The sequence below is a fragment of the Triturus cristatus genome, chromosome 11 (assembly GCF_964204655.1).
Source record: "Triturus cristatus chromosome 11, aTriCri1.1, whole genome shotgun sequence".
NCBI lineage: Eukaryota > Metazoa > Chordata > Amphibia > Caudata > Salamandridae > Triturus > Triturus cristatus.
The window spans coordinates 174969619-174993737 of NC_140594.1; the positions used below are offsets into that span (position 1 = coordinate 174969619).

Below are 24119 nucleotides of genomic sequence, written 5' to 3' on the forward strand. Positions count from 1 at the left end.
GGCGTACATTTCAGCAGTGACCCAGGTAATCAATTATCATTTACAGTCAGTAGATATGCAGTGAGTGGGCCCCAGATATCGCGGGGTTTGGAGGAGCTAGGCAATTCCTCAGCATAGCATGTGAATTGATCACGACAATAGACCAAGTCCTGCAACCACTGTTTTGTTGCAGGGGCCTGCCTACCACCCCAGCAGATCGAAACCCTGCGTTTAGCAATCAGCAACGCCACTGCTACTAACTTCCTACGAGATGCTTTAATATCATTAACCCTCCCTAGTAAGCATAATTGGGGGGTACAGGATATAGGTAGACCTACCATCAATTGGAGGGTGTGCGTGACAGAGTCCCAGAAAGAGGGAATCTTTGGACAGGCCCAGGCTAAATGGTAAAATTCAGCGTCGGCAGAACCGCATCGTGTGCAATCGGCAGTGTCACGCAGACCATATTTATAAAGTTGGGATGACGTGTAGTACATTTGATGCAGATACTTAAACTGCACTAGTCTTACGTTCCCATTCTCTTTGAGTTGTCCCGTCAATTTGCAGCAGCCAATCCAGTCCTCCTCCGAGAGAGGATCAGGAAGGACTGCATTCCATTTTTCCCTTGCCATCGTCCCCGCAGTAACCTCTCCCTTCTGTGAAGCATGATATAGGCGCACAACCAGTCTTGTACGTGAAGGCACAGTATAGAGGAGTTGTAGCGCATCTAATGTGGGGGGTTCGGTTGGAAATTGAGGGTATAGTGCACGCACAGCCGATCGCAACCGCGTGAACACAAATGTTCGCATTCTAATACTAGGCCCATTCAGTGAGTTTAGTTCTTGCCTCTACAAATTTGCCCCCTGAAAATACATCTCCCATGGTGGACATGCCCAGTTCCTTGAGCGTTTTCAGTGCACCTGACTCGCTGGTGACCGAGAGATCTGAGTGGTGAAGTAGCGGCTTCTTAGGTGCATAAAGCGGTAGCTTTTGCGCGTGCCTACCAAGCTCTTGCCATGCTGTAGTGGTAACGTTCACTGTGTCTATTTCCCCTTTCTCAAAGACAGTATGCTTGTTGACGATCATGGCCTTCAGCGGTATAGGGTGTACGGCTCCTGCTTCTACCGCTACATGGGGAATGTAGGCTGGTTCCTGGTGCCAGTAATAGGCATAATGGGCCTGTGCACATAGATATGCACATAGATAATATAAATGAAAGTCAGGTGCTGTGAAGCTCCCCTGTTCATAAGGCAGTGTCAGTGTTTCCCATTTGAGTCTTGGTTTTTTCCAGCCCCATGCAAGTGTGACTAATAAGGACTGAAGTGTGTCAAAGAAGTGGCGTGTTAAGTGTACAGGGATGTTCAGGAATAAATATAAAAATCGCGGAAGAACCACCATCTTCATTAGGGCTATCCTATCCCCAAATGACAATGCTAACTTAATCCAGCGGGATATTTGTTCTTCATGGCGTGAAATGGCGCTACCAAAATATGCATTAGGATCCCGCCCGTATAACACCATAACATCGGCGTATAAAGAGACTGCCAGGGGTCGTTGATAGAATCGCAGTGCTGCCTGCGCATGGCGTTGTCGTAGAATACACGCTAATGGTTCAAGCACCAGCGCAAACAACAAGGGCGACAGCGGACACCCTTGCCGCGTGCCTCTCTGGATCGAGAAAACATCCAACAGCTGACCATTTACTCTCACACGTGCCACTGCGTTCGTATAAAGAAACTTAATGCAATTTGTAAAAATGAAAGGCACGCCCATGCGATGCAAAATAGCAAACATATACGACCAGGAGATGAAGTCAAAGGCCTTGGCGGCGGCGAGTAGCACCGCCACTGCCGGAAGTGTGGGTTCGAGGACATGCAAGACTGCAAATATTGTGTGCAAATTGTGGGATGTGGAGCAGGTAGGAATAAACCCTGATTGATCAGGGAGCACCATGACTGGAAGAAGGAGTTTCAGCCTATTCGGCAGTACTGTGGCCAATATTTTCTCGTCAGTATTTATAAAACATAAAGGTCTATAGGATTCGCACTGATCTGGAGCTTTGTCGGGCTTTAACAAAGTTATTACAAGTGCTTCCCGTAAAGTGGGAGGTAGACTACAGGTCTCGTAGACCTCTATATACATCTCCAGAAGGCAGGGAGCTAGAAGGTCAATATATGCTTTATAAAACTCCGCAGGCAGGCCGTCAGTGCCTGCCGCTTTCCCATTGGGCAAAGCGGTAATGGCCTCACGAATTTCCTTGAGTGTTAAGGGATGCATTAAAAATTCTTGCAGGTGTCGTGAGAGCCATACTAGTGCAATAGTTAATTCTGCCTCATCTGCTGATTGCCGACTCTTGTAGGCTTCGGTGTAGTATTGCTCAAAGGTTCGGAGTATATTGGGTGTGTCGCAATGTGCAGTGTCCTCAGCTATAATGGTTTTAATCATATATGTCTGCCCCCAAGGGTCTGCTAATCTGCCAGCCAATGCTCTTCCTGGCCTGCCGCCCTCCCCATAGTATCTGGCTTTGCTCCTGCGTGACATGTGACGTATTTCCTTTTATCTCTTGACATTAATGAGAACCCTAGAACTCTAGGACCTCCCCTTATCAACATGGGGACCTTTATTGCGCTTCAACCCCACTGGGTTAACGTTCTAGTCGTTCTTGTGCTAGACTGATGTGACGCACGTTTTGTCACTTCCGTATTTCGGGCACTGCACGTTTCCGGATACTTTTTCTTTGCATGAGAGACGACTGCTGCCATCACCCAGTTCCGACGGGGATGGGTAGGTTACAAGCCCGCCGACATCTTCTTTAGGTAAGAAGCAGTCCTTCAACAGAGTTTTGTCGGTTTCCTGACTTACCTTGGTTTCCGCGTCCTGCGAAACCGAGTGGTTGGGTCTCCCCTCAGTGCCCCGCATTTGTGTTTGCTAAGGTTGCTTACAACTTCTTTCAACCATATGCATTCTCCAGGTCACCTTATCTTCTGATGTCATGACCCGCCAAAACTGTTTAGGCGAGGCGTCATCTAGTTAATTGGTGAGTCCATGTCCTTCCGGGGTGTTTACGTTGTACTGTGAGCTTCGTGCTCAATTCGTAACCTTAGGTGACCATACCACGGGTTTCTTTTAACAATAATTCTAATACCATGGGTTAATAAGCCCTCGTTTGAAAAGGGTTTGAATTTATGTTATCAATATTAAGAGAGAGATACAGAATGCAAGCATACGCCTAACTTTTGTATATGCTGTTTACTTTTTTCTTTTGCAGAAATCCCTTCAACATGCATGAGTATCTAAACAACAGCAATACTATTACGTGGTAGGTAGTCTGTCCACCATTACCACTGTGTGTAGGTAGTTTCACACTTCATATATTTTTTGGTCCTGATGAATTGCCATAGACCCAGCAGGGCTGTTAAGGCAAGAAACATGTTGACCCTTTGGAATAGAGCGTTATTTTGTTCTGATCCATTGAGTCAGATCAAACCGCCTTCCTCTTTTTCTTTTAATCAGGTAGGAACCACATCCTAATAACAATTATTGGTTTACCTAACCTGTTTTAACTTTCACATTTAATTTACACCTACACTTTTTTGGCCCCTCACTCACACCACATCTATTGGCAAGGAACAAAAGATCTCCGCCAAAGAGCCCCTCATTGGGTGCCCGTTGGGTATTGCAGCGCCAACCCAACGAGGAGCAGGCCCTATGATGAAGCATGACACTAGCTGGCTGGGTGTGTGAGGGCCCTAGTTCCGAAGGAAGGTATTCCCCTCCCGGACCCACACGACTGGTTTAAGGTGTCGGGTTTTCACCATCTTCCCGTTAGACATTCACTTGTATCTCTCTCTCAACTTAACCCTGTAGGAACAGCATACCTTTTCTTTGGAGTTTGGTATTTCCTGGTCTGCCACATCATTGTATTCCGTGATCTTCGTTTTAATAGATGCTAGTGTGGCAGGGTTAGCCGTAGCGCTATATTCACGCTCAAGACTACCCAGCTCTCGCTCCAACGTAGACATGGCTTTTAATATACTTCAGAGTTTATAGTGGTGATCGAAAAAGTTTATTGCTCCGCTGTTGTCCTCTTCGGTGACATTATGGGCCAATGGATGCCAAAAAATGTAATCAGTTCCCCAATTTATAATCCTTGGGAAAATTGATAAAAATGCCAAACATTTTCTGATTGCTTTGCAGGTTCCAGTAAGCGTCCAGTCCATCTTTGTGACATCGATAGATGGGACATTTCACCAAGTGGATCTCACTTTTCCCGAGCCTGAATATAACCCGGACACAGGAGTGTGCACAAATGTGGTGCTTAAGGTTGGTTTTTACTTCCTCTGTCTTATGCTGCTGCGACCGGAAGCAGTGATTTCTCATGACCTTTCACTCGGTACCTTCAATGTGTTGCATCATAGCTTTCTGGTTGTTGTTTTTCCTTCTCTCATCATTATGCCTTCCATGCAATACATAAATAGGTAATATTATCATTTTGGGGTTTAACGACGCAGTGCATCCCCTTCACAATGTCCTTAGTCATGACATCTACCATGAATATTACCTAAACCACGACCATTACCTCAACCACGACCATTACCTCGACCACTACCATTATCTCGACCATTACCTCGACCACGACCATTACCTCAACCACGACCATTACCTCAACCACGACCATTAGTTCGACTTGGCTATTGCATTCAAAATGCTAACACTTGATTTAAAATATTAAATCTGTCAAGTGAAAGTAATGGCAAGTCGATATACGGATTAGATCATGACTTGCAGTGCTTGTACACATTCAAGTGGATGTCTGCCCAGTGGGCACTGCCATCGTGGGAATTATGCACCTAACCCACAGCTGGTCTTTTATGAGAGGCAGCACCTGCCCTAAGGCTACCGTGTTGTGCTGAACTATATTACAGTAGGCTGCTGTTTTGTGAAATGTCACAACAGAACATGTGATTGATATTTTGTGGGGAGTTATTCCACATTGTAAGTTACTGTTTGTGGGCGGTGGTAGCTACCCCAGGGGCAGCATTTTATGATGCTATATATCCACACTGGGGCCTGCTATTTCATGATGAATTACACCAGCAGAGACCGATCAACATTTTGTGGGACTCCATAGCCCGTTCTGAGGTAGACACATTTTGTAGTTCAATCACCATTCCGAATGTGCACCGTTCGGGCAGCCCTACCCCCAATACACTCCTCTTGGTAATGTGTAACCCACGTTTTTGAGTTGAGCAATTTTTCGAAATATTAAGACTTAACAACTTCACCTAATTAGATCCCTGCATCACCTCCGAGCCCACAATATGTTGGTGTGTCATGAAAAGAAGATTTTGCCCTGTGTCTGAACTGTTGGCTATATAGTACATGACCTGTGTTCTACTACTCACTTCTTGTTTTACTGTACTCTGTGATTCTAGGGAAAGCACTTCATTCACCTGAGTGCTTTGTAGAGGGAACTGGTAGACTGGCTGTACAAGCAAACATTGTGAGTTGTAATTGTTCATTTTATGGTGTGTTACCATCATTTGTTTAACACTCTTCTGCCATTTTGTGCGGTTTCATATTGCAACAACATGTACCCTGTAGAATTCATAGTATGTGTCCATTCTTCAGTACGGTGTCCTTGGGTCTGCCAAGAAAGTGCGAAACCTTGATGTTGGAGAAACTTGTTGAAGCTCCTTTGTATGATACTGGCGCAGCAGTTCATATTAGGAACAGGCCCTAAGCATCTGGTGAGTTGACAAGCAATAAATGCTGAATGAAAAGTAGAAAATGGGTAGTGACCGGTTTATGGGAGACCAGCAGAGGAGGATGTCATTATGGGTAGATGCACCTCCTAATGAGTAGCGTGAAAGAGGTGAGCTTTCATTTCCAACACATTCGTGTGTTTCCCTCCAGTGGTTTGGGTGGTGCTTTAGGCTCCAGAGCCCTGAACATGAAGATCTCTTCCCCTGAATCATCTGTGTGGTACTTGGGCAGATGCTGAGTGGGTTCAAGGTGATCACTGGCACCATGCAGTTGATTGTTAACAAAGCACAGTGTCTTGGGTTATAATCATTCCTCTCTTTCTGCTCGAACCGGTAGAAGGCCTCCAGCGAAGGTGTGATGAAGTTGACTTTTCAATCCTAGTATTTGCCAGGCTGCAAGATATTGGATTCGATAGAGCTGGGGCGTTCCATTTATGGCAAACCCCGATTTGATGTTTCTGCAGTTATCAAGCTGAGGAGCGATGAAGGCAAGCACAAAGAAGAAACGGTGAAGAGGGAGACTCTTCAAAGTTGCCAAAACCGGTAGAATATGTTTTGTTGGTTGCGCTTCAGTCATGGGCCAAGTGGCACACCGTTGGTCTTCCCCTTACAAAGGGGGAGTCCCAATGGTGTCGGGCTAGGAGAGTTCGAGAGGACAGGACCTCTGTCATGTGGTTGTTAAAACATTGCTGGGTATGTTGGATCCAGATGTGGGCATCTCCCTGGTGGCTTGCCTACTGACCGTGTCCCTTTCCACATGTGACAGATGTTGGGACTCCCACAATGTCGGCCAATCTGCCACACATATATAGAAGGGGCTGAGTGAGAGGGCGGACCATTCGAGGACTCGCTATTTGCGTGTGGTCAATACTGTGAGGCAGGTTCCTAGTTTGACTTGCTGGCTCAAACCAAAAGTAGCTTTACTTAAACCCCACATTCTTAGTAGTCTAAATGAACAGTTCTGTATAATCTTTGACTGCAGCACATGATTTAATCGTTTACATTAAACATTTAAAACTTTTCAAGTTTACTTCAGTAAATTAAATCCGTAATGTAAAGACGTTGTTTGTCTGTCTGTGTGCCGATCGTCAAAGAAATCTCCCCGAGTCAGTCTAGCAGACCTGCTTGCTGTAGTGTCAGCTGAAAGTAATTCTAGCATATTTTGGGATGCCATTCATGCGATCATATGGAACGCTCGGACGCGCATTTTCTTCCCTGTCATTCTGAAGATGATTTGTCACTGCTGAATGGTCCTTTAAATTGATTATTTTGTTCCAGGTGACGTACTCCATCACGTACACAGTGGAAGGATTAATAAAGAATGCAGCTGTTTCCTTTGTCCTTGGAGCCATAAACAGAAGCATGGTTCCAGTGCAGCAAGACTTTCACATCAGTTTCACCCAGGTAACTTCATAAGAGGGCAGTAGCTCTTCATTTGAAAAGAATGACCAGCAGCTACCAGTCTGCATGATGTCACAGGATAGTTTGATATTGATAGGGCATGTTCCATGCTCACAAGAACACTCTGCATTAGGACACATCACACAGTAACCTACGCCAGAACTTACATTACAAATCAACACAACTCAGCTGTTACACTAATCGGCTCCTATTGCACACAACAGTGGTCACAAACTCCAATCGCTTTGCACAATTTAGGTTCATAATCGATTTGGTCCATTCCGCTGGTCTTGCACGTTAGCTCGTTGAAATTGAAACATTCCCCTGCCCACTTACACTACTTTTAACACTGCATCACAAGCGGAATCGGACTGTGGTCTGCAATGGAACCGCCAAAAAGGTTGGAATGTCACACCAACACCAGCAAAAGGGGTTCAGTGCCAGACCAATGGCAGATTGAGGAGGATTCAGATCAGTGCTTAATTTGTAAAATATGAAGTCCAGGTGCTCAAATATTTGTCGGAGGCCACACCCACTTTCCATAGGCCCCACCCACTTAATCTATTGGCTCAGCCCACATCTTCAACTGGCACTGATGAAAGGCAGATGTAATACCCGATCTGAATTTCAGCAAGGGAGCCTTCCTCCAAGTAAGGATTTGTTAGGAGGTTCCCCTGCCCTGCGAACATTTTGAAAAAGATGAAATCAAAAGTGCAATTAAAGCACATTTCTGTATTTTATGCAATCAGTATTGTTGTTCGAAAATAAATATGAATAAACTGCTTGTGCAAACAAAAGAGTGTAGGGCAATAAGAAAGACTTCGAAATTTGTTGATGAGATCCCACCGCTTCAGTGGAGATGATTTGAAAGAGGTTACACTACTCTCTACACGAATAAAATAAATTAGGAAATGATACCTTAAAAAGGGTGCTGCTGAAAGAGAGAGAACAATTGTGCGTGCAGAATGTCAGTGTGCCAGTGGGTCTGCCTTAATTATAGCGCTGGTGGTCCTTCTGTTCCTTGAATTGAATTGGTAGCAAGATGATGCTAAACTAAGTAGATTGTGTACTGACATTTAATGGAGGCAGGGACAATGTTGCCGGACACCAGTGAAGTGGCAATTAGCAGGTATTGTTGAGTTGTGTCTTTTATCTGCATCACCGTTCTCATATGTCAGTTAGCAAGTGTGCTTTTAATGGCCCCTGGTGCTTAAAAGTGCTCTTTACTGTTCTCTGTATTTTTAAGTGTTTGATGTGGCACAAATGGACTTACAGCCAGCTGCAGGGGGCTGTGCAGAGATTATTTTTATTTTAGAAAGGTCATCTCGACCAGGGAGTGTTGTACATAGAGGAGTGCGTTGGGGACGTTGGAAATCAGGGACAGGCGGGACGTCATTTGGCTGCGCACTGTTTGTGTCACATGTATGTGACCAGAACGATTCTTTGCGCTGCGTCGTGTCAATACACATGGTGCGGTGCCCCGCCAAAGACCAGTGGTATGATTGCTGGGGCCTCTGACTCGGTTGAGTGACCGTCACCACTGCCAGTAAAAGCAGCATTATTTGTTATTACTTACTGTGGTTACTGCTGCTGATGGCACTTCCCACACCGACCATGCAAATCACAGGACTTACACAAAGATTACCAGACACATTCTTTCATCCCTTTGGCTTTCATGGATTTCATTTCTTTAGAGCACTGCCAGTGCCGGCCAAGTAAAAGTAAAGAAAGTGCGTTGTAGAGCAGTAGACACTTTAGAGTTGACCGGTTAAATTAAGTAAGGGCAAGGCCCTGCCCTTCCGGCAGCCTCGGAGCATTGCACTGCACACGGTGCCCCGCCCGACGCCAGTGGCATTATTGCTGGGGCCTCTGAGGCTCTGACTCGGTTCAGGTGACTGTGGACATTCGCCAGTAAAAGCAACATTGGTGTTTATTCCTCATTGCTGTTAGTAAAACCGAGAATAAAAACCGGCCTAGCAGACTATAAAACAAGCCCACAAAAAACGGCCCTCAGAGTGATCGGTGAGAGGGCAGGCGGTCAGCCCTTCAGCCACACCCTGTTTGCTCCAACAGCCATTGTGACCCTGGCCTCAAACTACTAGTTGGCTGTGATTGTCGATTTTAACTTTACATGGTTGACAAGTGGCATCCGTCCCATGCGTGTCACCAACATCCAATTGTTTTTCAGAGGACACGGGAGAGCATATTGCATTCTGGGTGTTGTAGTGCCTGAACAGCCAAGCAAATTGCTATTCATTGTCTAAAACCTGTGCCTTGTTGAGGATGTCACATATTACATTGAGCTACTTGGCAGCATTGTGTTCATGTTTACTGTGGGCATTTTAACAACCCCCACTACAAAGGCTCCAACCCCATCGCAAAATAAAGTGTGTTTTGGCAATTGTGAATGGTTGCTGGAAGTATTGCTGTCCCTGTTTGGTAAACACAATTTGTTGTGTTTTGTGTACCTAAGAAGCACACAAAACAGGGGCTCATGAACCAGCAGGAACTGCCGTCTATGGACAGGAAGGCTGCACGGGCCCTACGTTACTGCTGGTGGCACTTCCCTCACCGTGCAAATCACAGGATGATGATGTACATTTACAGAAATATTGACACCCCTTTATCCCGCAATGGCTTTCATGGATTTGATTTCATGTGAGCAGTGCCATCCAAGTAAAAGTAAGTATGTCAGACACTTTAGAGTAGACGGGGGTTAAAATAAATTAGGCAAGGTCCTGCCCTTCCGGCAGCCTTGGAGCATTTGCACTGCACACAGTACCCCGCCCCACACCGGTGGGATGATTGCTGGGGCCTCTGAGGCTCTGACTCGGTTCAGGTGATTGGCACCACGCGCCAGATAAAGCAGCATTGTTTTATATTACTCACTGCGGTTACTGCTGGTGGCACTGCCTTATTAAGAAGCCTGCTGCAGGTTGAAAATGCCCGCCTCCACGTTGTGCTAACTGCTGTGCTGGTTACTTGTGCAGTGCGTGTGTGCCGGGGTGTGGTCAACGGTCCCTGGAATGAAAAAAATGTTACGCACGGCACGCTGGCCCAGCCCTCTACCCCTATAGTAGAGCCAAATACAGCCCAATCTTAGGCTCGCCCACCAGCAACACTGAAAGCAAATTGATTTGTAATCGCAACATGGAGATGGCATTATTATCAGGCTCGCTCGCTACGCACTGCACAGCAATAGTCTTTTTCACCTTGGGACTCTGGAGACTGAAGTGAACAATACCGTAAATCAATAATATTTAATGTACTCTTTGACACATGACGTGCAGACTGCAGTGCAGTCGTCATGTTGATGAAAGTTGGCAGTGGCAGTGTAGACCCGGCCCTGATAAAAAGGTGCCGGTGCTAAGCACCGGCACAAATTAAGCACTGGCTGAGTTGCTGCATTACGTTTCAGGGCTTTGGCTAGGAATATAAGGTTTTCTACCAAATAGATCGTTTAGGCCTTCTGTATGTGCACCAGGCCTTTTACATAGTGTGGCATCATGATGCATTTTAGATACTCAGGGCCTCATGTAGGTAAATAAATTTTACCGTTTCTTAAATACCGAGCCGTACCGAATCGGTAAATTAGAATCGGTAAGTTATATGTAGGTAAAAATTCGGTAACAGTTACCGATTCGGTAACATTCGGTAATCACGATTCGGAATCCACCGAATCGGTAAATACCGAGGTGGTATTTACCGATTCGGAAAATACCGAGGTGGTATTTACCGAATCGGAAAATACCGAGGTGGAATTTACCGAATCGGAAAATACCGAATCGGTATGTACGGATTCGGCAAATAAAATCACATGACTTGACGAAACAGCTAATCCCGTGCAACCACAGCCCACCCAACCAGGAAGTGGCCACACCCAGGCAGGTGTACATAATTAGCCGACCCTGGAGAGTCTTGGAGTGCAGAGGAGAGGCAGGGAGCCGGTGCCAGTGCGAGCGGGAAAACGAACATCATGTCCAGCCAGAGAACACAGAGAGACGGAGGGGAAAGGAGGAGGAAGCTGAAATTTAGCCCCAAGGAACTCCAGGTGCTGGTGGAGGAGGTGGTGAAGCAGCACCAGAAGCTGTTCGGAAGGCAATCCCTGCAAGTGCCTGAGGCGGAAAAGCGCAACATATGGCTGGCCATCCAGGCCCAGGTGAATGCAGTGGGAGTGACCCACAGGGACATAGAGGTCCTAAAGAAGCGCTGGTATGACCTGAGGATTGTAACCAAGAGGAAGATGGGCGACATCCAGAAGGAGGCCAGCCAGACTGGAGGTGGAACCAACAGGGCACCTGCCCTCACCGAACTGGAGGAGCTGGTGGGGGCCACAATCGAGCAAGAGAGCGTCGTGGGTCTTGGGGACGCCGACAGCTCTGCCAGAGCCGCCACACAACAAGGTAAGACGAAAGCACAGCAATGTAGCACCCCCTATCCCTATCCCACATCCCCCATTGTGAAACGAGAATCACACTGCAGTCCACACGTGTCAGTGCAGACAGGCAATGCATTCCGGGAGATGTAGTCAGGGAAACACTAACCATGACGTAAATGTAACAGGGCAACAAGGCATGTCACGCACTCGAGGCACAAGGAGACAGAGGACATTTTGGAATGTGAAATGATTTATTGTGACGCTTTCAATGCAGCCCTTCGGGGACACTGAGCCATTGTTGTATTTCTGTCCACAGATGTGACATCATGCAAGACAGGGCATGCTGCAGGAGAGACGGCACACCGGCCACAAATATCACCTCTAGCCAGCACAAGTACAGACCAGGGAGCAGGCCCACTGGCACCCGCACCACCAACACAGGCAGCCTCGCTGCAGCCAGAGCCAGCATCACCTCGCCCAGAGCCAGCATCACCTCACCAAGAGCCAGCATCGCTACTCATGTTTGAGTCACCGGCCACATCTCCGCTTGCAGGTGTGAGAATGATGAGGCGTCCAGCAGCCAGGCTACGAGCCTTAGACACCTCGTCAGACGACAGCATGGGCCCTGACGAACTCACCATGTCCCAGGAAGGGAGCCATGCCACTGTGCCCCACACCTCACAGGCAGCACAGACGGGAGCAAGAGGGCGCCGCAGGTCGCGTGTCCAGAGTCCACCAGCACCCATTGACGGCCATGGTGTCTTCTTGGGTCTCGAGGGCCAAATGTTGAAGCAACAGCGCCTGCAAACAAAGGCAGTCATGTCAGTCCAGAGGCACATGCGGGTGATGAAAACCACATTAGTCACCATGGACAATAACATCAGCGGCATGGCTGCGGGCATTCGGGACATGTCCCAGTCAATCCAGCAGTTGTGCAGCAAATTAGATGCTGACATCGAAGCACGGCGCCGGGAACGCCAGAGAAGGGACACTACCAACAGGGCACTCAACCGTCTGGCAACGGCGACTTCTCTACTGTGCCGGCGCTCTGTGACGATGCAGGAGGGCCTAACACAGTGCTGCAGCGACCTGTCTCGGGGGATGGTGCAGGTGACAAGTGCACTAGGGGTGCTATTGACTAGTCAGGCGTCGACAACTGCTGCAGGGGATGCTGCGGAGAGCATCGACACCAGCAGCAGGAGCAGCATCACACCCCCCGTCCCAGAAGCACGCAGGAGCAGCAGGCGGCTTGGGGTTGGCTCTAGTGAGGATGCACAGGCCGTGCCATCCACCACTGCAGCGCGTATGCGCAAACATTGATGTGGCCCTGCTTAGCCACTTCCCATTGGGTGACGTAACCCTGGACTTACTTCTTGTATAGATGGGATATCGCCAGATTGGCTTGTTCATGTGTTCATGGCGTGGTGCCACATTAAACTACGTCATGACTTCTCACAACTGGCTGTGTCCCCTTACTTACTCAGAAATAGTTGCATGTGATCTCTGCCCGTCTCTCTCTCCCATCTATTGCAGTTGGCACTCTAGCTGTGTTGCCCTGTGGCTGTCCTGACTCATCCTCGTTGTCCTCAAAATATGTTAGTTCCACATCTGTCCCTTTTTTCGTGGCAAGGTTGTGCAGCATTGCACAAGTGGCAATAATCTTGCAGCAGGTGATGGGTTTGTACTGGCGTGCGCCTCCGCTCTTGTGGAGGCAGCGGAACCTGCTCTTCAGTAGTCCAAACGTGCGCTCCACCACATTGCGTGTTGTTTTGTGTGCCACGTTGTATCGTCTCTCACTCTGGGTTGCTGGGTGTAGGTAGGGAGTGAGGATGAATGACCGGCATGCATATGCACTGTCGCCTAGATGAGTAACAGGGTGACATCAGTCACATGCCTCTATACACTATGATTTGCAGGTTGCAAGGGGCGTCACTGTTACTTACCTAGCAGGTATCCCTCTCCGAATTCTCCTGCACTCAGTCGTGTGTAGATCCCACTATTCTGGAAGATGTAAGAGTCGTGGGTGCTTCCAGGAAACTTTGCAACGATATCTGTGATGATGTTCCCTGCATCACAGATCACCTGCACATTGATGGAGTGGGTGGACTTCCTGTTCCTGTAGATGTGCTCTGTGTCAGCTGGTGGACAGATTGGGATGTGTGTACCATCAATACAGCCGATGACATGGGGGAACTGTGCCATGTGATAAAAGTCTGTTTTTGTTTTATGCAGTGCAGCCTGTGTGTTGGGGAAGCTGATGTAGTGGTGCATTCTCTGCATCATGGCATCCAGGAACTTCCTGAAGAAACGGGACAGGCAACTCTGGGATACCCCACCCACCGCAGCTATCACCACCTGATAACTGCCGGATGCCAGCAGATGTAGGCTGCAGAGCACCTGCACATGTGGGGGTATGGCGTGCGCCCTTCTTATTGGCTGGTCTAGGAGTGGGTGAAGGTCCCTGATTAAGTCCATGATGGTTTCGGGGTGTAGCCTGTACCTCTCATGTATCTCTGCATCAGTCAGCTGGAATAGTGTGATGCGCTGTCTGTAGATGCGTTCCTCCCGTCGCCAAACCCTCAGTCCTGCTGCCTGTAGACGTAGGCGCCTTGCAATGACATACATAGCGGCCATGTTGTCCACGCTGTTGCATTTTGGGATTGCTAATATGCACTGTTGATGGTTACCACCTGCTTTCAATCCGTGTTAATTACCGACTCTTATTTACCGATTTTCTTGGATTTCTTAATTACCGAGTGCTCCTACATGTCATTTTCATTTTTACCACTTCATATTTACCACTTCATATTTACCGATTCGTTAAGTATGTATTCGGTAAATCTGATTCGGTATTTTAGAATTCGGTATATATGATTCGGTATTTACCGCCTCATATTTACCGAAAGGTGGTTTTTGGACTCCTACATCTCACTTGTCTGAATACCGGTCGGTAACGGCATATTTACCGAAAATCGGCCGTTACCGACCGGTATTTGGCTACCTACATGAGGCCCTCAGAGAGAAATTCTAGCATCAAGGAGTTGTTGATTGCATTTTTTAATAAAGGGGAAATCGCATTACTGTTTTCTTTAAGAAGATTGGCCAAAAATGAGCTGTAGAAATGGCTGTCTAGCTCAAGGTGCCCCGCAACCTTAACACTTCCATTTCAGCTGTAAGAGGTATCGGGCATTATATCATACTTTGGAGGAGAACAAGACATTCTGATCTTTTTTCAAAGGAATAAGATAATTTGTCACAGTTTTCAATTGACATAGACAGAAAGGAGGATTCATTGTCTCTGATATTCTCAGAGAGTTTATTTCGGGCTTTTTGTACTGATTTGAACCTGGCTTTTAAGCTAGAAACCACATATTTGGAAATTCTGATGCAAGAGTAATAAACTTCATTGTTATAGAACATTTTTTGGTTTGTGGAAATATTGGGACATGGCCCATTGAAAAGTATTAAGTAAACCTTGGCAGTGGGTTGAAATGACATGAACAGGGTTTTGCAGTTAGGTAATACTTTACACTTATACTCAACTCTTATTCCACTCCCTTCCGGGATAAAGAATACACACGATGCAACTTGCCACACAAGTAACTCAATGCCGGCATAGGGTTAAGATATGGGATGAGCTCCATGATGTAAGCGTAAGCCCTTTGTAAGTAATGGGCAACAGCTGGATAATTCCAACCAGAAGTAGGTAAAAGCCTACTCCTGTTGGGATTTCTGACTGCTCCTTGAATCTGCCCTCCATTTCTTGGTCATTGATCGTATGCTTTTATTGTACTTTTATTTTAGTACGAGCGTAAGCATTGTGCTTACTGTAAATGAGAATGCAACAACAGAAATTTTCGAAAGAAATAGGTTAATAGCAAAATGTTAGTCAAGTGAAAATGTCAAAGTTATGGTAATATTCTATTTTGTAAATACTTGTCTGTATAAATCACAAGTGCACTTGAGTCTCATTATGTACTTTGTCATTTTTACAGCAAAATACAAGTCCAGTTCCTCTCAGTGGAAATCCAGGATATGTTGTCGGCCAGCCAATTGTGGCAGGATTTAAACCAGCGGGATATCTTTTTCACGTTTACTAATGGTCTTCAGGTTACCTATGCTAAGATGCTTACTTGCAATAAGGTTTCTCAAAAAACACACAAAGAAGCAAATCCAGACACCAAGGTTGTGCATAGTGTAGTCACTGATCAAGTCAGCAGAGAAAAATATAATTTATACACAACCTAAATTTGACGCGTTCTATGGTGGTTTTCATAATGTGCTTTGTTTTCCTTGTTTCCCAGTAGTCTTTGCGATGTGTGTATACATATATATATATTTCTGAGTAACAGTGGAGTTTTGACAGCCAACAAGTTTTGCACCTTCACTGATTCGCTGCCCTGCTGCTTTTTCAAGGCTGCACCTTGTAGTGGTACAAGTTAAAATAAAGCCTATCTATTTAAATGCTGAAAAGTTTGACAGTGATTGCCACACAGGTGTATCACTGCACTAGTGGATAGATGATTCTGTATTCATGGTAGAAGTATTTGGCTCTTAAGTGAGTCACACATTTATTGTGATAGCAAAACATGTCAGAGCACAGGGAGGTTGAAGTGTATTATGATATAACAGTTGTGGATTTTAGCATTGGTAAAACTTATGAGCAGAGGAGAGATTAACAAGGGGTATTTGAAAGAATCATCTTGTGGAAAGACTGTTCAAAAGCTAGTGTCGTAAGTGGCAGGGCTAGCGAGTTCTAGGAACAACTGGGGTGTGATCAGCTGGGGTTAATGGACCAAGGAATTTTGAAAAAGGTCAACTAGAATAACCAGTGGCACATATATGAGAAGCCAGGATCATGGGGACTAAGAGGTATCCGTCAATTGCCATCTATCTGGGCCAGAGGGATAGTGCCAGAAACGTATGTGTTAAAGAAGGTGGGGGGAGTCAGTTGAAGATTAGGAAATTTAGATAGGTGGATAGAAACCCATTCTGTTTGTAGGGCATATGTAAATGATCACTACAATGTATGTTAATGGGCTTAGTTGGGCAGAATTGAGTGAAATGAAGGTGTTATTAATGTGAATGATTCAAAGAAACAAAAAGATAAATGGTGTAGAGTTAAGAACAAGGGGCGGTACCTAAAGGATGTAATGTCTTCCAGATTGGTAAAATATGTTGGTGGAAAAGTGGTCTGTCCATCGAGAAAGGTTGTAACAGACCTAGAGGTTTTATAGGGAAAAGCCTAAATCAAGATCAGGCAGTGAGAAAAGCTGAGAGAGGGAAGGAGGAAGTCCATGACGGGTGTAAGGAGAGGGTAATTTAATAAACAAGCATAATAGAAATCAGATAATCTGTTGACTGGATGATCGTAGCTGGGTGTGGTCAGAATCAATGTTCCCTCAAATTTTTTTCCTCTGTGTGCGGCAGTGTAGGGTCTCTGTGCGCTGCAGCCATGGCTATGTGCGCCAGGAACCAGACCGCGCTTGTGCGCAGCGCCAAATATCACTCCAAACTTTTGGTTACAAAACTGAAAAGGCAGTGCATTTCCACACATACAACCCATGTTAGGGGGCTTAAGGCAGATTTGCAATTTGGATACACACGCCATGACAATAATGGAGTAATGGAGAAATTGGTAAGAGAGGGACAGAAAGAGAAAGGCAGTCAGAGGATTTGCAAAGTCAATAGTATGTATGATCAGGGCTTTTAGTGGGCCGGGTCTCACCAGTGCTGAGCATGAGCAGTTTTTTAAAGGGGGCCTCAAACCGGGTCTAACAGGCTCTGTTTTGTGCCCTGGCACAGGTGGTCCATTTTTTTCCAGACTGCAGTGAGAGTAGGCACATTGATGTGCGCTGCTGACAGTGCTCACTTCTTACTAGTAGATAAGTTAGGGCATGACGTCATGCCAGGTGAGCCTTGTAGGGGAAGGGAAATCCATTTAAGAGAGTCATTTTCTCCCTGGATTTCCCTTCTTTTTTTGAAACTCAGGCACAGCAACATTGTCGTGGTGTCACCAGGGCTTTAAGTTCAAGCTTTTTCAATATTATATACAAGCCATAGTTGCTGCTTATTTATCTTATGCAACTAACAACCATTGACAAAGCTAATAGTCCTGACTTGTAGGTATAATGTTACTACTTGTATCATATATCTGGATGCAATGACAGAAACAGCAAAATACAAGTCGGGCGGTGCACTATGCTAAAAGTACAGATTCTTAGCTTATGTGTCTTAAAGCTAAGCCCTTGATTACACTGGCCATCCCCTTTGCGAGAACCCCCTCCCCCCCCAGTTTCTTCATCCCACTTAAAGCCCTGTGTATGATGTTACTTGTTGTATCGTATATCTGGATGCCATGACAGAAACAGGAAAATACAAGTCGGGTGGCACACTCTGCCAAGAACTGAATGGTGTAAATCACCCCTCAGCTGCGCTCTATTTAGAAAAGAAATTCAGCAAGTCTACAAACACGACGTGTGTTTTACACACCGTGTTTGTAGAGTTGCTGCATTTCTTGTCTTAATAGAGCGAAGCTGAGGGGTGATTGTGAGACTTTGTTAAAGATTTCAGGTTAATCACAGCGCCCGTCTGGAGCTGCAATCAACCTGAAAACTCTGTTAAAAGAAGAGAAATTCAGCAAGTCTACGTAAACGCCGTGAACTTAAGACGCCGTGTTTATAAACTTGCTGAATTTCTTTTGTTACATAAGCACGGCTGTGGGCTGATTGTGTGCTTTTGTTAAAGTATTCATGTTAATCGCAGCTCCTGACGACCCTGCAATTAACATGAATACTTAACAAAAGCACACAGTAGGCACCGCAGCCGGGCTCTACATATAAAAGAAGATACCAAGTGCCCAAGACTTTCCTGCCACTCCCTCTGCCAGGAAACACCCGTTTTTCGCGCCGCTCGCTTGTTAAAAGGAGCGGCGCGAACGCTCTCTCTGGATGTGCTGTGTGTGTGCGCGCGCTCCACACACAGCACTGCGTGCTACAGGTAATAGAGGTGCACGCGAGCGCACGCGCGCACCTTATTGGGAACAGTGGTCAGGATATACCTAAATTGTGTCAAACCTTGTTGATGTGAGGGCACCCAAGGACATTGTAGCCCTCAAAAACAGTATCTGAGGTCAGTCCAAGCTGCAGTAATTGTGTACAATCTAAGAAGCATTTGGAGTCTTCTGTATGTGAAGGGGTTTTGTTTAACAGGCACTTAGAAATGGGCTGGGCAAATGTGAGCCTGGGGTTCCATATGAAAGAAGGGTAGTTTAGTGGTAGAAAATCACTAGGGATTAGTCCAGAGACAGGCTAAGAAATAGTTTGTTAGTTTATGTTAGACCTGTCCACCTTAGGGTGGTCTTCCCTCCCAACATTTTGCCTTCGTCCTGATCTCGTTTTTGCTGGCATTAGGACTCTGCGCACTTTACCACTGCTAACCAGTGCTAAAGTGCATGTGCTTACTCCTTACAACATGGTAACATTGGCTTATCTCAAACTGGTATATTTAATTTACTTGCAAGTCCCTCGTATAGTGATACTACATGTACCCAGGGCCTTTAAATTAAAGGCTACAAGTAGGCTTGCAGCGCTGATTGTGCCACCCACTTAGGTAGCCCTTTAAACATGTTCCAGGCCTGCCATTGCAGAGTCTGTATGTGCAGTTTTAACCTACCATGTTTACCTGAGAAAATTATCCTTTTGCCAGGCCTATATCTTTCTATATAATACATATGAGTCACCCCCAGGGTAAGCCATTGACTGCCCAAAGGGCAGGGTGCATTGTATTTAAAAAGTGGGACATGTGCTTGTATGTTTTACATGTCCTGGTAAGGATAAACTCTTACATTCATTTTTTTTTCACTACTGCAAGGCCTTTCCATCCCATAGGGTAACATCGGAGTTGCCTAATTACATTTTATAAGTGTAATTTCCAAATTGGAAGATGTTTTTTTATGTGGTAGTGTCACCATGCAAAAATACAGATGACCCTTATTAGTGTACAGGGCTTAAATTAATTATCCAAAGTGCTCTATTTGTCGTTGTGTGGTCGAGCAGTTTAAGCTTATCAGAGGATAGTGTTAAGCATTTGTTGTACACACAGATTCAATAAATGAGATAAACACTCAAGAAGGAAATCCAAGACCAATTTAGAAAAACACAGATTTTAATATAATTTTAGACACCAAGATCACTAGAACCCCTTAAGTACTTTCAGAGTTATAGATTTTTGTAGATATAGAAAATGCAGTCGAATAACGGTTTTGAGGTACGATCTTCGAACTTGGTAATGTTATCCTATCGGAGAAACATACACTGCACAGATATACTTGCAATCGTTTTTGGAGGATGCCTTCCAGGACTTAAGGTGCTTAGGGGCCAAGGTCCGAGAAACCACCAGCAATTAGCTTTTATCTGCCCTGGTGTGTCCGGGTGCAGAGTTGCTGGTTGCGTTGGTAACCTTGAGTGCTACGCGGTAAAGTCAATGGAAGAGGTACCTCAAAAAGAAAGCCTACAAGTGGGACTTTGGGACAAGTCCGGTCGAATCCAAACGGGACCTCGGCTCTTGAAGGTCCCTGGAGCACAGGGACCCAGTCGGTTTACGTGAACCCGGGCTGGGGGCTTGGGTGCAGAGGTGTTTCATCCGGCGGGTGGCTATAGTTAGAGGCTCACACTAGGCTTTGGCGACCTGGAGGAGAAGAGAAAACGGGACAGCATGGCCACTCTGGAGGAAGACTGCGTGGATCCTGAAGTCCCTCGATGGCAGGTCGGTGTTGGCATCAGTGGTGTTCGCACTGGAGATACAACAAGCCTTTGTAGGTGCAAGGGCTCTGGTACCCAGGGAATTGGTGCTGAGAGACTCCTGAAGGAGCCAGTGGCTCAAGACTTGTTGAGGGCGATGGGGCTGACCTCCTGGATTCATGACAACCTGCTCCTGGTGAGTTGCTCCCTCGGTGGACCCAATGGCCAACAAGACGAAGTACCAGGTCAATGTGGTTGGTGCCTGCAGATGCAGGGGGGTGGTTCCTCCAGCCCAAGGGAGATGCTGCTTAGTTGTTGAAGGAAGGAACAGTCCTCCAATGGCTTGGGGAGGATGTTCACCTTCTGAACAATTCGGTCTTTGTGATTGTCGCGGTGCAAGCAGCCAGGCAGGGTTTGGTGCCAATTTTGGTGCAGGACCTCTGGTCTCATGACCTCTGCTTTTCTTTGTTCTTCCTTCAGTTCTCAGTAGACAAATCTGAGTTCCTGGTGTCAAGGGGGCCCCTAAACAGGGAGTCTAGGGTAGTAACCAATGGGCTACTTACCCCCGGGGTGACTACACCCCCTATATGACCACTTTCTGTGGAGCGTGGGCAGAATCCAGACCCGGAGTTCCTAGTTTCAATAAATCCAAGAGGGTGAAACCCTTTCACGACTGTCTACTTCAGGTGGCCCACTGTAGGAGTATGCCTAGCCTAAAAGAGTGACACGACTTCTGACTATCTACCTTTCCCACCTGATCTGGTGCCAAATTGACCACATGGCAGGGGGTGGCGTTCAGGGCCGGACTGGGAACCCAAACCGGCCCTGGCAAAGAGCTCGGCCGGTCCCCCAGGGCTTGGGGGGGCCCGCCGAGCTCTTTGCCAGGACCGTTTTCAGTCGATTTTGTTACAGGGCCGATTTTGCAGCTATGCTGCAAAAACCTCCCTGTAACAAAAAACCGGCCCCCACCCATGCGGCGCACCGGGGGATTGCCCGGTGCCCGCTATGGCCAGTCCGGCCCTGGTGGCGTTTCCCAGGTCTGGGGGAAAGCCATGCTCGCATATGCTGGAGGGAGTGTGAGCAGGCATTATTTCTGACCTCAACATCATCTCCTACGCCGATGACACCCAGCTGATTCTCTCCCTGACCAGAGACCCCGACACCGCCAAAGCCGACCTACACGAAGGGATGAAAGATGTCGCCGAATGGATGAACATCAGCCGCCTGAAGTTGAACACGGACAAGACAGAAGTCCTCATCCTGGGACCATCGCCCTCTGCATGGGACGACTCCTGGTGGCACCCGGCCCTGGGCACCGCACCCAAGCCAACGGACCACGCACGCAACTTGGGCGTCATCCTGGACTCCTCCCTATCGATGACCAGACAAGTCAACGCCGTCTCATCATCTTGCTTCCTCAACCTCCGCATGCTCCGCAAGATCTTCAGATGGATCCCGACTGAGACCAGGAAGACTGTCACCCAGGCCCTCATCACCAGCAGACTAGACTACGGAAACACCCTCTACGCCGGTACAACAGCCAAGCTTCAGAAAAGACTTCAGCGTATCCAGAACGCCTCCGCCCGTCTCATCCTGGACGCCCCCCGACGCAGCCACATCTCGAGCCACCTAAGAGACCTGCACTGGCTCCCTGTCAACAAGAGGATCACGTTCAGGCTCCTCACCCACGCACACAAATCCCTCCACGACCTTGGCCCAAGGTACCTCAACGACCGCCTGACCTTCTACACGCCCACCCGACAGCTACGATCCGCGTACCTCGCCCTCGCCGTCGTCCCTCGCATCCAGAGAGCCACCGCCGGAGGAAGATCCTTCTCCTACCTGGCGGCTAAGACATGGAACTCCCTGCCCGTCCACCTGCGGCTGACCCAGGACCACCTCGCCTTCAGGAAACAGCTCAAGACCTGGCTGTTCGAGCAGTAGCAGACCCCCTCCCCCAAGCGCCTTGAGACCCTTCCGGGTGAGTAGTGCGCGATATAAATTCCTTGATTGATTGATTGACCTCTGAGAGTGCGGGCTTTCACCTACAGGGCTGAGAAACTGGTCTGTGGTGGTAGGCTTGACAATACCAGTCTGCTATCACACTAGAGGACTAGTAGGTTTTCAGGGGGTACCTCTAAGGTGCCCACTGGGTGCATGTCACAATCTGATAATGGCATCTGTGTAGATTTATTGCGATGAGGTGTTTGATACCAAACACCATTGGTTTCAGTGCATCCAGCATGTAGCTGGGTAACTCGTGATGACAAGTGCCCAGTACATGTCTTGAGATGGCTGCCTGATTACTTGCAATATCTGGAAACGGAACAAGACATCACAGGGGCCTATCTGCTCATGCAGATGTGCTCTCACATATAATATAATGCACCCTGCCATAGCGCTCTTAGGCCTGCTGTAGGGGTGACTAACTTATAGTATATGCAGTGTACCTTGGCTTGGCACACAGGGAGTGTGCCATATCGTGTTTTCAAAATGGTCTGCACCATTTTGCGCATCCTGTGGCAGACTGCATGCAGTTTTTGGATGGGTCCCTTTGGGTGGCATAATACATGGTGCAGCCCATAAGGACCCTTGGCCTGGGTACCATTTGCTAGGGACTTTCAGGAGTGCTAAAGTCCTTGCAATCAAGTTACAATTAGACATTTACCTTGTTTTTAAGGGAAAGTGCACTGGCCCTGGTTGGCAGGGACCCAGTGCACATTCAGTCAAAAAGCATCAGTACTAGGGCAAAAAGTGGGGGTGATCTTGTCAGAAAGGGCACTTTCCTACAGAAGGGATAACTGGTTCATGTAGTCGGATGAGGTTGACTGGAAATTGTTCAGGTTTTTTTTTCACCTCCCTCCTGACTCTGCAGCCACAACGAGGCAACGACGGATAGAGCGGGGCCTCCTAGTCCTGAGCCAGGATCCAGGCGAGGTGAGGTCCGTTCCTCGATCATTACGGATGCACGCTGCATCGTTTTGAGGCGGAGGATCTACTTAAGGTTGTACATTGTGCCACCTTTAAATGATAGTGAGATAAATTTAAATGTTCTTTTTTTCCTTTTCTTCACTATACATTTTATTCTTCACACGTTTGCAGTAGCGAAAATCTAACAACAAGGGTCCTGAAGAAAGCCGCAGGGATAAATGGATCTCTTTAGGCTGAAACATGTCGACCTCTCTATATAGCAGTTATTTGTTTAACACTGCTTTTTGCACTGTTGTTTTATTTAGAATGTGAGACACATATTAAACTAGTAGTGTTTTCTCACAATTCTATTTTAACACACCACTCTAATTTTCTTTTGTTAGCACTGCACTCCTTTCGATTGCTCTATCATCTTACTAAGGTTGGTCTTCTCGCTCCAATCCTTTGACAATCTTGGGCCACCCCTGAGTGAAATCACTTCCAATTAGATGCTCTCTATGATCAAGAGTAGCATCTTATCCTGGATTGGATGACCAGATGATAAGATTGATCACACAGACAATTGATGGGTATCCAAACTTCGCTCTGAGGTCCTCATAGATTGCATTTGGATGTCTCTTTCTTCTTCTTTTACTCCCTCTTCTGCTATGTGGGACTAACTAGCCCTCTATTTCACACTTCTGCTCAATTTGCAGGATTTTGTTAGACCCCCAGTTCCTTTATTTGTTTTTCTTTTTTTGTATTAAGACAGAATTTGCTCTAATAGTTTATACATAGTAACTTTAGGGTACTCCATGGATTCATCATGATTGTATTCCTTAGATTAGGAAATATAAAGAGTGTTTAACATTATTAAATGATGTGTCTGGGTAGACCTGAAGTCCTGACTGGTTTTGCACTGTTTAAAAGGGCACAGATGGGATG

General features: G+C 46.8%; 1 protein-coding gene across 1 annotated transcript in view; it reads left to right on the forward strand.

Moving 5' to 3' along the window:
* The window catches only part of TCTN1 (tectonic family member 1), a 282816-nt gene that overhangs the window by 220283 nt on the left and 38414 nt on the right, over window positions 1-24119 (forward strand). The window contains exons 8-10 of the mRNA XM_085632918.1: window positions 4177-4302; window positions 7023-7148; window positions 15519-15601. Of these exons, the coding sequence (XP_085489044.1) occupies window positions 4177-4302; window positions 7023-7148; window positions 15519-15601 (335 nt within the window). The remainder of the gene's footprint in view (window positions 1-4176; window positions 4303-7022; window positions 7149-15518; window positions 15602-24119) is intronic.